The 14,059-nt window shown below is 52.5% G+C and overlaps 1 protein-coding gene across 15 annotated transcripts in view; it reads right to left on the bottom strand.

The window, feature by feature from the left end:
- TK2 (thymidine kinase 2) overlaps window positions 1-14,059 on the bottom strand; it is a 61,070-nt gene that overhangs the window by 31,415 nt on the left and 15,596 nt on the right. For 6 of the 15 annotated variants that reach the window (XM_019979525.2, XM_070770700.1, XM_070770699.1 and 3 more), the window contains 4 exons: window positions 10,228-10,316; window positions 9,583-9,662; window positions 6,284-6,364; window positions 3,231-5,151 (listed from right to left, as the gene is read on the bottom strand). In XM_019979525.2, the coding sequence (XP_019835084.2) occupies window positions 5,053-5,151; window positions 6,284-6,364; window positions 9,583-9,662; window positions 10,228-10,316 (349 nt within the window). In that variant the 3' untranslated portion in view covers window positions 3,231-5,052. Of the gene's footprint in view, window positions 1-3,230; window positions 5,152-5,801; window positions 5,916-6,283; window positions 6,365-9,582; window positions 9,663-10,227; window positions 10,317-14,059 lie in introns of those variants that run through there. The other 9 variants (XR_011561498.1, XR_011561499.1, XM_070770695.1 and 6 more) reach the window with 7 other exon arrangements.

Consider the following 14,059-nt stretch of genomic DNA (forward strand, 5'->3'; position numbering starts at 1 on the left):
GTACCATGCTTTATTTAACCACTCTCTTCTATATGAGTCTTTCGGTTGTCTTCAATATTCTGCAGTTACAATGTTGCAGTAAATAACCTTGAGCATATATTTTTTCACGTCCTAGAAGTAGGGTTGCTGATCACAATCAAGATGTAGATACATATGTAGTTTGTCAGGTGTTGTCAAAATTTCCCTCTAGAAGGGTTGTACAAACTTGCATACTCACCAGTAATGTATGAGTGTTTCCCCACAGCCTCAACAACAGAACGTGTTGAGATGTGTATTTTTTTTTTCTGCCAGTCTAGTAAGTATCTCGGTATTCTTTTAATTGCTGTCTTAGTCTGTTCAGGCTGCTATAACAAAATACCAAAGGCCGAGGGCCTTAGAAACAACAGACATTTAAATCTCAGGGTTCTGGGAGGCTGGAAGCCCAAGATCATGGTGCCAGCATGGCTGGGTTCTGGTGAAGGTCCTCTTCCGGACTGCAGATTGCCTATGCCCCCCGTTCCCTCGTATGGTGGAAGGGGCTTGGGACCTCTGTGGGGGTCTCTTACCAGAGCACTAATCCCAACTGAGAGGGGTCCACCTTCATGACCTAGTCATCCTGCTCCTAAAGTCCCTCTTCCTCACACCATCACCTTAGACATTAGGTTTTCAATATATGAATTTGGGGGAGACACAAATATTTAGACCATAGCATCCATATTTCTCTAATTGAGTGAATTTGAGTATTTTTCCTACCTTTCAGTGCCATTTTAATATTTTTGTAAATTGTCTGTTTGGATAGTTTTCTCATTTTTCTATTGGAGTTTTGGTTCTTTGCCTATTTTTAAGAACTCTTCAAGAATATTAATCCTTTGTGATACATGTTTTGAATATCTTCTCCCATGTCGTCAGATGTCTTTTGACTGTTTTCTCATGGCTTTTGTCATATACATTTTTTAGCCAGATTTATCAATCTTATTATTGCTGGATTTGGAATCATAGTTACAAAGTTCTCCTACCTTGAGGTTTCAAAGAATTCATTCTTATAGTATGTGCATGGTTTCATTTTTTTACACGTAGATCCCTAAACCACTTGGAGTTTATTCTTGGGTATGGTGTAACATATGAATCATCTTTTTACAAATGATGACTCAGTCATCTCAGCACCATTTATTTAAAAATCCATCTTTACCCCCAATAATCACTGAGATGCCACCTGTATCACGTACTTACATCTACTTCTGGGCTTCCTAGTCTATCCCACAGGTCTATTCATGCACCAGTACCACACTGTTTTAATTATAGACGTTTTATAGTATGTTTCAACATCTAGATCCCCAAGGGTAAGATTTATTTAAAACTTAGCACTTGCCCATGCTCTGGGCCCCTTCCACACATCAGGCCAGTTATCCTCTCAACACTAGAAGTGAGCAATGCTCCCATTTAACAGATAAGATAAACCAGCACTCACAAGAGATTCAGTGACACGTCAAGTTTTCATGGGAATTCCTGGAGGTCCACTTCTAGAAAACCTGAAGCTACGAGAAGTGGTCCCCAAAGCGTGCTTCCTGACCAGCAGCCTCATCATCACCTCGATAGCCATTAAATTCTCAGGCACATCCCAGATCTGCTGTATTAGAAACTCTGGGGGCAGGCCCTGCAGACCATGCCTTAACATGCCCATCAGAGGATTCAGACGGCCTAAAGTTAGAGAACCAGGAGCTACAGCATCTCAAAGGGCCCAGAACTGGGAGTCATCAGCAGCTGCAGGTACCCTAAAACAGCGCTTACCGACATGCGTTCCAAGGGACACTCACACCTGGAAGTTAATAACCCCCTAAATGAGGGGTTCTACTGTCAAATGAGTCTGAGAGTCCCTGACTAAAGCAAATTTCAGAAGGCATTTTTATTTCAAGACTTCCTGACTTTACCTAGGCTAACGTACTTTGTGCAGCTCAGAGAGTACCCAGATGGTGAATCTCAAATTTGCTGGACTACAAAACCCTCTTTTCCCAGAGTACCTATTACTATGACCCCAGACACATGTGTTCCGTGAACCTGTCTTGGAGAAGAAAAAGCCAAAAGATGCAAAAATTCAAGAGGACAGCATTAAGTACCAATACCCATTCTGATCCCACAAGCTTGGCTTTGTCCTAGCTTCTGTTTAATGACAGCTTTGGCCAAGTTCACCATCTTATGGAAACTAGAGGAACACAGAGTTTACCCCAGCCTCAGGGGGGCCACGGGGTTGGGGTTATTAAGAAAAAAAAATTGTGTTCATTGACCCTGGCCTTTGGTAAGTGAGTAATCCACTGCCGAAGCCCACTGGGTGCAATATAATTGTTGTGAGATTCTCAACGGTGGAGGCCTGACATTTCCAAGAGCTTGTCCATTATTTTAATAACTGTTAACTCTTCAGGGTGCAGAGGCCAAGGGAACAAGTGTTACTCGTTCCGCAGATAATATAAGCATTTGACGTGAGCTCCCCCACCTGGCTCCAGGAAAACAAGGGTGATGCAGATTCAATAGCACCCAAGGGTAGATAGGTTTTGAAAACACCTTCTACCTGCTCTCAGAGCAATAAATACCTCAATCCTGCCTTCCCCAGGTGGGACGCTGGGAGTCTGCAGGAATCCCAGGAAGTGTCTCGACCACGCACTCCCCAGGCAGGGGGGCACTTCTCATCTAGGTGAGAGGTTCTGGTGGAAAGGAGGCAGGAATGGGAAAAACAGGCTGGGTGACATCATTTCCCAGAGTCCACGTTTAGCAAGGGGCTCCTGAGACCTCCACTGTGGGAGCCCACTGGCCAGTGCTGAGGACATCACAACACCAGGTGGTGAGGGTTGGGTGATGTGAAAGCAGAAGGGAGGGGAGGAGGGGCCCAGAGGCACCACGGAACTGAAACCAGGCTGTGTGTCCAGCCTTCCCGCTTGCCTGTCCCCCACCGCCGAGGTCTCTAGCAAAATCCAGTTAGAACGTTCCAGCTTATCTTAGTTGTGCAAAAGTCACCATCCACATCTGAATTTAGGTGTGAATGGTGGGGGAGACAGGGCAGTGTGCCTGATGCCAACACTAGACAGAACAGGAGCTCCAGAGCCATCTGGACGGTAAGGCCCTTGGAGGAAGAAAGCCTCAAACCAGGAAGTCAATCTGGGGACAGAAAGGCAGAAAGAGGCTGGGACCCGATGGTCTTGAGCCACCACACCAGCCCTGGACCACCCACAGCTGCACTTCTATGTGAAGGAGATACACACTTCTATCTTTTTGGGGTTTTTTTAATCACATTTCCCCCCAGTACAGATTCTCAAATTGAGCTGTGGGGAAAACTGGACCATTTGTCTGCAAAGTCCCAAAGCTGGTCCCAGCATGTCCAGGTGCCTGGTAGCAGCGGTTGCGCTTCCTGCTGGTCCATCACTGGCGTCTAGGCTGAGACACATCCCCGCCTGTGCAACTGGCCCAGGATCAGTCCCTCCAGGAAGGGCCAGGAGCCAGAGTGCTGCCCTCCAGGCGCTGCCTCTGGGCCCGGTTGCCCTCTGGGCGCTGCCTCTGAGCCCGGTTGCCCTCCGGGCGCTGCCTCTGGGCCCGGTTGCCCTCTGGGCGCTGCCTCTGGGCCCGGTTGCCCTCCAGGCGCTGCCTCTGAGCCCGGTTGCCCTCCGGGCGCTGCCTCTGGGCCGGGGCCACCTGTCACCAATTTCCATCAGCAAGTTGCGTGCACCGGTGCCTCACTCACACGGAGGCTGAGACGAGGCCTTCCAACCTTCAGGCACACCGACCGCCACTCGGGAGAGGCTGAGGCCTGTTCCCCCAAGTTCATAATCAATCCGTACCCCCACGTCCGCACTCAGCCTTCTGGAAGCTCTCTCCACCCACCTCCGAAGTTCAGGAGCTCCAGTACTCCAAGAGCCTTTGCTTGCAAGCCCCATCCTTCCTGTCCAGATTGTCCTCGGAGAGAATGTTCTTCCTGTCTCTTGCTGCTACTTGACTCAGGAGACAGCTGTGCCTTTAATGCACTGTTACAGCTGAACACAGCTAAGACAGTCTCTGAGCTAATAAAGATAGTTCACGCTCTGTGGCCCGCAGTGTCCCCTTGGATGGAAAAACATTTCAAAAAGACTTAAGGCCACTGGTGTCTCTCCCCTGGGCCACAAACTCTGAGGAACTCCAAGGATAAAGCTCATCATGCAAGCCACTAAGGAGGGAGGGAGCCTCAGAAGCCAGGCTGGCAGCCCCTTGCCCCAGCGTGGCACTGGGCACACCAGCCTGGGGGGCCACAAGCCACTGCCCTGACAGGTCATCAGCAGCTGCTCAGGCATGACCTCTGTCACCAAGGAGACCGAGCACCATTCAGGAGCCAGTGCATAGCTCTCCTAAGTCGGGGAAGTCCTGATGAGGTGTTAAGTACCATATTAGCCTCACGCTAGAGAATGGATGAACGCTGGGCTCAAGCCAAACGTGGCACAATTTTGTGAAAGTCAAATGCCAACTGCCCTCAAGGACGGCTCAAACCATGAGAAAGTGATGATGCCAGCTGCACACACAGTTGGCCCTCCCCATGCACGTCTGAGGGTCTCCAGAAGGCAAGGCGGGGCTCTGGGATGAGGCAGGCTGGGGCAAGAGATGGGCTGGGAGTCCCCAGAAGTCTGAATGGTGCTGACTCCACTGTCACTGGCCGTGTGACCCCAGAGAGTCTCTTAGTCTGTGTGAGCTTCAACTTCCTCCCCTGGGATGGAAGACCATTACCTCGCCCTCCTGGATGACCTGAAGGGCTAGAGACCATGAGCCCAGCACAAGTCAGGTGGAACTTCCCTAGCTTAGAAGGACCCAGCGGTGGGAAACCACCAGAAGAAGCACCAGGGGAACGCAAGGCTGTGCCACCAGAGGGCATGGCAAACCCACTGGTCCCATTTACCCACGAGGCCCAGGATCCCAGGATGAAGACACTGGGAAAGGAGAGAAGGCCAGAAGGAAGACAACTGTGGGCAGACACAAAGCCCTCCTGAGAGTGGAGCTTTCCAAACTGCTCCTAAAAGCTAGCTTGGCAGCAGCAGGCATTTCTCGGGCATGATCTTTCCTATCCTATGGACCAAGCTTCCGATTCTCCAGAGTTAGGATTCGGTGCCGGTTTTGTTCAAAGAGTTCTAACATTTTCTGCATGTTGTGGTCGGCCTCGATCACCTGGAAATGAAACACAGGGGTCACAGGGCTGCACCTGACATCAGCGTCCTCCTCCCTTCACAGGAGAGAGACAGAGGCAGGCAGGACGAGGCAGGGAAGGGCACGCAAGCCCACGGTCACAGGCAGGAGGACAGGGAGGTCAGAGCCAAGCCACAACCAGTTCTAGGTCAATCCACATTCTCAACTGTATTTTCACTTAAGAAACCAGGACAGTCGTCCGCGAATGCATTTTTTTCTCATCATTTTTTATCACCTACTTTTCTATAAAGAGGGGAAAAAATAAACTCTCTAGAAAACTCCAGTAGAGTAAGATCTCACTTTCCAGCAACCTCACTGCCTGGAAGAGCCGTGAGCGCAGTGTGTGAGCAGCCCAGACAGATATCCCCAAGGCCAGGCACACTAGTTGGTGCACAGGCCCCCCTCAGTTCCCACGCTGCACACACACTCCTAACAGTTCACGGGACCCATCTGCCCGCCTGGAGAAACTCTGAGCAGGAGCAAATCAGAAAATGAGGGAGAGGGAAGAAGGGAAACACTGGGCAGAAGCATCGAACAGTTAGAAACGGTGAGTGTCAGCAGGAGAAGGTGCATACAGGGAAAGCACAGGGGCCCAAAGGCATTAGCAGTCGGGGGCACACAGTCCTACACACCTCAGCACCTCCTAAGGGCATCACTGTGTGACGGACCAGAACAGCAACTGACGTTCCTTCGGATGCCCTGGGTCACCATGAAAAGGTGCAATGAGGTTCTGGGCCAGCCACCCCCTGGGGGACGGACAGGTGCTTCAGGACGACCACCATCCCAAGCAGTTAAGGCCAAAACCCAGGTCCAGGGGCTCCGGCCATCTGGAATATTCCTCCAGGGACGATGCTGGGTAAGTGAGACGCTACTGTGTCACGGGTGTGGTGGCACGGGGACACGTCACCTTCTCCCAGGTGTGTTCAGCTCACTGAGACTCAATCCAGAAAGGGAACTGAGAGACAGGGTTCCTTCCACCCTCCCTGCTTCCTTCTCTCAAATTCTCCAGCTCGGAGGGACTTGGTCCTTGCTTCCCCAGACTGCAGACTGGCCGGCACGCCCGCGGGTCATTTCTCCTTCTAGAGAATTTTTTTGCCCCCTCAGGGGAACTTACCAGAACGGGGGCTGCCACGGGGAAAAGGCTCCCTTTGATGAGCCACTCCTCGTACAGGTGGTGAATAGCATCCAGGTACTCCTGTGGGGGGTGGGGAACACAAGAGCTGTCAGGAGCAGGGAGGGGGCAAACCTCTCCCCTTTCGGGGCTCAGGGAGGTGAGGGAGGGTCAGTGAACACGGAGCACCAGCCTGGACAAAGGAGCCTGCGACAGCCAGCCTGACTCAGGTGGGCCAGCATGATTGCAGCCAAGCTCCCCGCCGGCCAGCCCCGACGGCACAAGTCCACAGTGTCCCTCCAGGGGCTTCCCTGGTGGTCTAATGGTTAAGAATCTGCCTTGCAATGCGGGGGACACCGGTTTGATCCTTGGTCGGGGGAAGATCCCACATGCCGCAGGACAACTAAGCCCGTGCGCCACAGCTACTGAGCTCACATGTTACAACTACTGGAGCCCACATGCTGCAACTACTGAAATCCACGAGCCCTAGAACCCATGTTCCCAACAAGAGCAGCCACTGTATGGAGAAGCCCACACACCACAACTCGAGAGCAGCCCCCACACACTGCCACTAGAGAAAGCCTGCTTGCAGCAACACAGAGACCCAGAACAGCCAAAAATAAGTAATTAATTAAAAAAAAAGAAGTTATTTAAAAAGAAAAAAAATGCCACCCTCCAGCATACTCGGCTCCACTGGCGCTTCAGACACACCTTCCTACCTAGCTTATTTTCTGCCACTTCCCCGTCAACAGGGCCATCATGACTTCATGGGGGCCTGGGAAGCCTCTGAACCCTCCCTCCATCCATCCCACCAAGAGGACTGCAGCGGCCCTCACTGGCCCAGGAGCCCTGCTCGGCTGCTCCCATCCCAACAGGCAACTCGTAACCTATGGATCCTCGAAGCCATCAGGACCAACTTCAGCTGGCAGACAAGGTGAGACCCAAGGGAAAAGAGGCCCAGCCCTGCCTCAAAGGCAACCACAGCAGGACTGAGTGGCACACTGAAAGCGAAAGTGAAAGCCGCTCAGTCGTGTCCGACTCTGTCACCATGCCCATGTCCATGGAATTCTCCAGGCCAGCATACTGGGGTGGGGAGCCTTTCCCTTCTCCAGGGGATCTTCCCAACCCAGGGATCAAACCAGTTCTCCCGCACTCTCCTGCAGGTGGATTCTTTACCAGCTGAGCCACAAGAGAAGCTCAAGAATACTGGAGTGGGTAGCCTATCCCTTCTCCAGTGGATCTTCCTGACCCAGGAACCGAATTGGGGTCTCCTTCACTGCAGGCGGATTCTTCACCAAATGAGCTATCAGGGAAGCCCACGCTGCTGCTGCTGCTAAGTCACTTCAGTCGTTTCCGACTCTGTGCGACCCCACAGACGGCAGCCCACCAGGCTCCCCTGTCCCTGGGATGGGTTGCCATTGCCTTCTCTGGAAGCCCATGCTTGTTGCCAGCAAACACCTCCTCCTCCCAGCCCCGAGGCTCTCAGGTAAAATGCACTGCTGCCTCTTTATCCACTCACGGGTTCTCTCTTGGCAGCAACAGACATGTCTACAGACCTTGTCAAAACCATTAAGACAATGTTCTGGATAATGACTTGGAAGGACTCCAGCCTTGTCATTTCTTCCAAACATCTGGGTCACCACACAGAGCTGCCATGCCCTGGCCGGCACAGTCCAGCCCCACCACGTTACACCCTCCCTCTAGCACTCCTGTCTCCAGATTGCAGAGAAGCTGCTCAGACCAAGGCTTGGGACTTCATGGCCGGGATCTACCCTCCTGGTGCCCAGGCAGGTCTCTGGAGCTGCACTGGCTGTCTAGACCCCAGTCTAGCTCCCCCTGAGCTCAGACTCCCATATCATCCCAGGAAATGCTTGCCCAGCCTGTCTGTTCACCTCCAGTGGCATTCACACAGGACATTCAGTTCAATATTAACTGAGCAACCCCTAGGTGCCAAGCTCTGGGACACATGGTAGGGATGCAGAAGGGGTAAGATCTAACCTGAAAAGGTTCGTGGCAGCTTTGTAAGGGATGGGGAGCAAACACATAAACAGTTTCAGAGTATCTGTCCTAAGGGCTGTGACCATAATGAAGCACAGAGGCTGGGGAAGCATAACAAAGGGAAGGTCAGGGAAGGCTTCCTGCAGGAGGTGATACCTGAGCTGAACCTGGAAGTCAAAAGAAACGGCTATGCAAAGACACATGTGTGTAACTCATAGTAGGGGGCTTCCCTGGTGGCTCAGCTGGTAAACACTCTGCCTGCAACACAGGAGACCTGAGTTTGATCCCTGGGTTGGGAAGATCCCCTGGAGAAGGGAACAGCTACCCACTCTAGTATTCTGGCCTGAAGAATTCCACGGACTGTATAATCTATGGGGTTGTAAAGAGTCAGACACAACTGAGCCACTTTCACATGGTAGGCAGTAGGGAAAGAGAGTGTGTGTGTGTGTGTGTGTGTGTGTGTGCGTGCGTGTGTGCGTGCGTGTGTGCGTGCATGCGTGCAGTAGGGAAAGAGTGTGTGTGTGTGTGTGTGTGTGTGTGTGTGTGCAGTAGGGAAAGTGTGTGTGTGTGTGTGTGTGTGTGTGTGTGTGTGTGTGTGTGTAACCACAACTAGTTCTTTACAGCCAGAGCATGAAAAGGCGGGGAGTGGAAGGGGATGAAGCCAATCACGCAGGATCGGGATGGCACGCTACAAGTGAGGACTGTATCCTAGAGAGTGGCGAGGCACTGAGGGGGTGGGGTTAGGGAACCGCATGCGTGGTGTTCTGTATTGGACACCTCGCTGAGCAGCCGTACTGGGGCTGGATTTCTGGGGGATGTGAACAGTGAGGGACCAGGCCAGGAGAGCGGTGCAAGCCGGTTTGCGACAGCCTGACTAGAGTTGACGTGGCCCTGAACCAGTACCCGGAAGGGCAAGGCACTGGACAAATACCAGTGAGTTCCACCTCCTTGCCGGGCACAGTGACAAGCCCTGGAGATGCAGAAGTGAGCAGGCGGGTCTGGGGGTGAGAGGGCACAAAGGCGTGCCATCTTCAGGAAGTGGACTGGAAAAGCCCTGGGGACACCCAGGCAGGAACTGGAGAAGGGACAGCTCTGAGCGTGGCGGTGCCCACCACTGAGTCCGGGGCCACAAGAAGTGAAGCGGACTCGAACATGCACAGGGTCTCCGGCCTCAGAAGAAGTCAGAGTTCACCCTCCCACATGCTCAGTTCCTGTTTCTCTTCCTGAGAGGAGGGCACGATGACCTCGCAGAGGGTGGGGTCAGACTGGGATGCAGCCCCTTTCCCAGGGTAGGGGGCTCTCACCAGTGGGATGACCTTCTCCTCCTCCCTGCATCTCATCTTCAGCCTCTGGTAACAGGTCTCAGGAGTGGTCCGGAGATAAACTGAGATTTAAAAATATATATACATGTGGTTTTCACTGCTCCATTCAAAGCTTGGAAGTGAAAGTGAAGGGTGGGAGGAAGGAAGGCACAGGGGCAGTGCATGCAGAGAAGCATCTGCCCGCAGCGCTCAGCAGGGGATGCAGAGCAGCTGTGCGGCCAGACAGGCATCTGACCCTCGAGGCGACTTCCGTTGTCTTCCTGTGTCACAAGCCCCACAGGGTCACTGTAAGGCTGAATCAAGTCCTGTGTGTAGACAAGAGCTTAGCACAGGGCCCGGCTCCTGGCTGGTCTCAGTAACTGTTCAGGTTCCGTCCCTCCTCTCTTGTGAACTAAGAAAAACCCATCACATCACAGAGGACCCAGGGGAAAGCAGTTTGAGAAACGTAGGCTTCTCCAGGAGGAACCAGAAGCCCGGTTCTGTGTGCCCTTGGGGAGAAGGCTGAGTTAACACAGGAAAGAATCACCTATAGAGAGGGCCCCACCCACCACCCCTGCTGGTTGGGGGCCCAGCCAAGCATATCCTCGGTGGGCCCAGGGGAGGGAGGCCGGGGAGGGGCCATCTCACCTATCAAGTCGATGGACACGTCGATGTTCCTCACAATCCAGTCAAACCATTCCGACAGGACCACATAGTCCACTTTGGGCATTTTCCCACTGTAACGAGAGTTGCGAGGGTTTTATTCTCCTACGAGATAGCTCCTGGACTACGTCACTCCCCCCAAAACATCTGGGCATGGCTTCTGCTGAAAGGGCACTGCCAGGGGCACCAAAGCAGAGTGTGATCACAGGACACTGGGCAGGTAGTGACAACAGGGACCCTAAACACCTCCAACCTCCTGCTCCCCGGGACGGTTTGTGGTACCAGGCTGGCCAATAAGTTTGTTTCCATAACACCTCGTGAAAAACCCAAACAAGCTTTCTGGTCAACTCAATAAAATGCAGCAAGTGTCATGGCACTGCTTGAGGGGAGAAATTCAGGCTTTGAACTCTAAGCCAAGGAAGGGGCTATAAAGCCTGTCCCCAAAGCACAGGGACAGCGCCCAGGCTGGGAGGTGGAGTAGCAAACCCGTCTCACCTTTAGAAATGTATTTTACGGAAATGATAGTGGATGCCCACTGTAGCATTCTTTGAAAGACAATGAAAAACTACATCATGGTACATCTATGTAACAGAAAAACCATGCAGTCACTGAAAGACGATGCTATAAAATAATACTTTATGACACGGAAAACGCTCACAATCAAGTGCTCATCATTCAGTGAAAACAGCAGGATATAAAACTGTTGTATATGGCTTGACCCAACCATATTGTCAAGGGTATTCATCCACACATTCTGAAAGAAGGCGGGAAAGAAAACCACCAGAACGTTAACACAGCTTTTCTTTGAACAGTAGGACTATTGGAAACGTTTCTTTATCCCTTTCTGTGTTTTCTAAAACTTAACAGCATAGTAGCTCTCAAATCGCGACTTCACTTTCATTTTCACTTTCACGCATTAGAGAAGGAAATGGCAACCCACTCCAGTGTTCTTGCCTGGAGAATCCCAGGGACGGGGGAGCCTGGCGGGCTGCCATCTGTGGGGTCGTGCAGAGTCAGACACGACTGAAGCGACTTAGCAGCAGCAGCAGCAGCTCTCAAATCAGGGAACAGAATGGGGGTAAGAATTACTGCATATTTAATATGGTAACTGGAAAAGAAAGAAAGGAAGGGACTTCCCAGGCGGTCTAGTGGTTAAGGCTCTGTGCTTTCAATGCAGGGGGCATGGGTTTGATCCCTGGTCAGGGAACTAAGTTCCCACATGCCACACTATTCAACCAAAAAAATTAAAAAGTCATAGTAATAATTAAAAAAATAAAATGCTATGCTAAGAAAGAATGCCTGAGAGAGAGACAGACCCAGCGTCTCTCCTCTGCCCTGGTGGAAATGAGCATGGAAGAGGTGGAGGTAGGGGCAGCAGCTGGAGGAAACAGACCAAGGGAGGAATTCAGCCTTTCAACATCCTCCACCAGTCTTGAATATCATCCTGAATGGACCCAAACTGGAGATGACAAGGCCAGCTATGGGGGAGTAGCGGTGCCTGAGCTGTGTGTAGCTGGGGGAGCTTCTCACTGTGTGTAGCTGGGGGAAGTGGGAGAAGAGCCTGGGAGAGAGGGTGGTCTGCAGCAGCCTGCCCAACTCCCCACCCGCTGCCCTGCTGCCAGGTGCTGGGAACTGCCTCCCACCTGGGGCGGGGGGCAGGGTGGGCATGGAGAGAGGCACTCTGGGGATGACAGGCTTGAGCAGCCTTGCCCGGGGGCCCAAGTGACAGAGCACAGCAGAGACTGGGCAGGGACTCCTCCTCTAGTGCTCGAGTCCAGCCGATGCCATCAGGGTGAAAGAGCTGTGCCTGGCCAAGCAGCAGAAAAATATGCACTGCCGGGGGTGGGGGGTGGGGTACCAGTGGGCTCCCCTGGTGGCTCAGATGGCAAAGAATCCACCTGCAAGGCGGGAGACCTGTATTTGATCCCTGGGCTGGGAAGATCCCCTTGAGGAAGAGATGGCAACCCACTCCAGTATTCCTGCCTGGAGAATCCCCATGGACAGAGGAGCCTGGTGGGCTACAGTCCATGGGGAGGCAAATTCGGACACAACTGAGCGACTGAGGACAGCACAGCACCAAGCAGACTAGTATGTGAGGACCCCCACTCTGAATGAGTGGGGGAGGCTTCAAAGGGGAGTGGGGAGGAGGAAGTCCTGGGACACTGCAGAGGGGACTAAAAGTCAGGTAGTAAAGGTACCAACTTTGTGATCACAGGCTCTCTTCCAAGACTGCCAGGCTGGCATGGTTGCCCATTCCCCAATTCTTTTTTCCTATCTCCTTGGGCTTCCCTGGTGGCTCAGAGGTTAAGTGTCTGCCTGCAATGCGGGAGATCTGGGTTCGATCCCTGGGTCAGGAAGAGATCCCCTAGAGAAGGAAATGGCAACCCACTCCAGTATTCTTGCCTGGAGAATCCCATGGACAGAGGAGCCGGGTGGGCTACAGTCCATGGGGTCACAAAGAGTCGGACATGACTGAGCGACTTCACTTTTCACTTTAAAAGTAGCCCAGGATCTATTCAGGGTCCATCCCACAGGCCTGAGTGTTTACCTTCAGGGCAGACCAACTGGTCTCAGAGACATGCTCTCCCCTGGCCAAAGTGAGCTGATGGATGTAGGTCACAGGGGCCCAACCTGAGCAGTGAGACAGGAGGGTTTGCTGGGGTTTATGATAACCAGGCTTCCTCACTCTTAGAGGAAAGCACTGACGAGATACCCACCCTGTGGCCAGCAGATGAGAAGCCCGGTTCCGCAACAGCCATTTTGTCACCAAGAGGGAATCACATATTGACACAAACCAGATAGAGAGTGCTGAAACAGAGAACAGCACTTTGCTGTTGTTGTTCAGTCACTAAGTCGTGCCTGAATCTTTGTGACCCCGTGAACTGCAGCACGCCAGGCTCCTCTGTCCTTTACTATCTCCTGGAGTTTGCTCAAATTCATGTCCATTGAGTCAGCGATACTATCTAACCATCTCATCCTCTGCTGCCCCCTTCTCCTTTTGCCTTCAGTCTTTCCCAGCGTCAGGGTCTTTTCCAATGAGTCAGCTCTTTGCAACAGGTGGCCAAAGTATTGGAGATTCAGCTTTAGCATCTGTGCTTCCAACTGAAACAGCACGAGGGCCACTGAATAAAACCGACCCCCAAGTCTAATGTTAAGACAGCCGGTAACAACCTCAATGTTCACGCTACTCGAGCTGGGCTGCAGCTAGCTGCAGCTTAGAGTATTTGATATTCAAAACACCACACCCCTCTTCTTGACATGTTTTCCTTCTTGGGAGCAAAGCTGACTCCAAGCACATGAGGATTTGCAAAAAGGAAGCTGCTGATCAGCTCCACCCCCTCCACCAAACACATGGCCTGGGGGACACAGCACAGACTGGCAACTCAAGGGTGGGGGCAGTGGGCAGCATGGAGGAAGGCTGCCCCACAGTCTCCACATTACTGACACTGGACAGTGTGGTGTCAGACTGCCCGAGGACGTCACCGCTGTCTGCGAGGCTCTGTCAAATCCCACAGCTGGGAGGATCCCCTTAGCTGTGACCACCAAACTGAGTCACAATTCAGGACACACGTAGCACAGTGCTAACTAAAACCAAACCGATCGACACCACAGAAGTGTCACGTGTGCAGCGAGGCACACGGAGATACAGGGATGGGGTTCATTCCTGAGGGGGCCTGAGAGCTGTTGCTCCAGGGGGTCTCAGGACACTTCCTGGGTTGCCCAGGAGAACCCAGGGCTGAGGGCAGACAGAGAAAGCAGGACTTCCTTTCCGGAAACTCTCCTTGGAGGTCCTCCGTGCAGGTGGTTCCAGGGCAGC

The sequence above is a fragment of the Bos indicus genome, chromosome 18, assembly GCF_029378745.1.
Source record: "Bos indicus isolate NIAB-ARS_2022 breed Sahiwal x Tharparkar chromosome 18, NIAB-ARS_B.indTharparkar_mat_pri_1.0, whole genome shotgun sequence".
In the NCBI taxonomy this organism is placed as follows: domain Eukaryota; kingdom Metazoa; phylum Chordata; class Mammalia; order Artiodactyla; family Bovidae; genus Bos; species Bos indicus.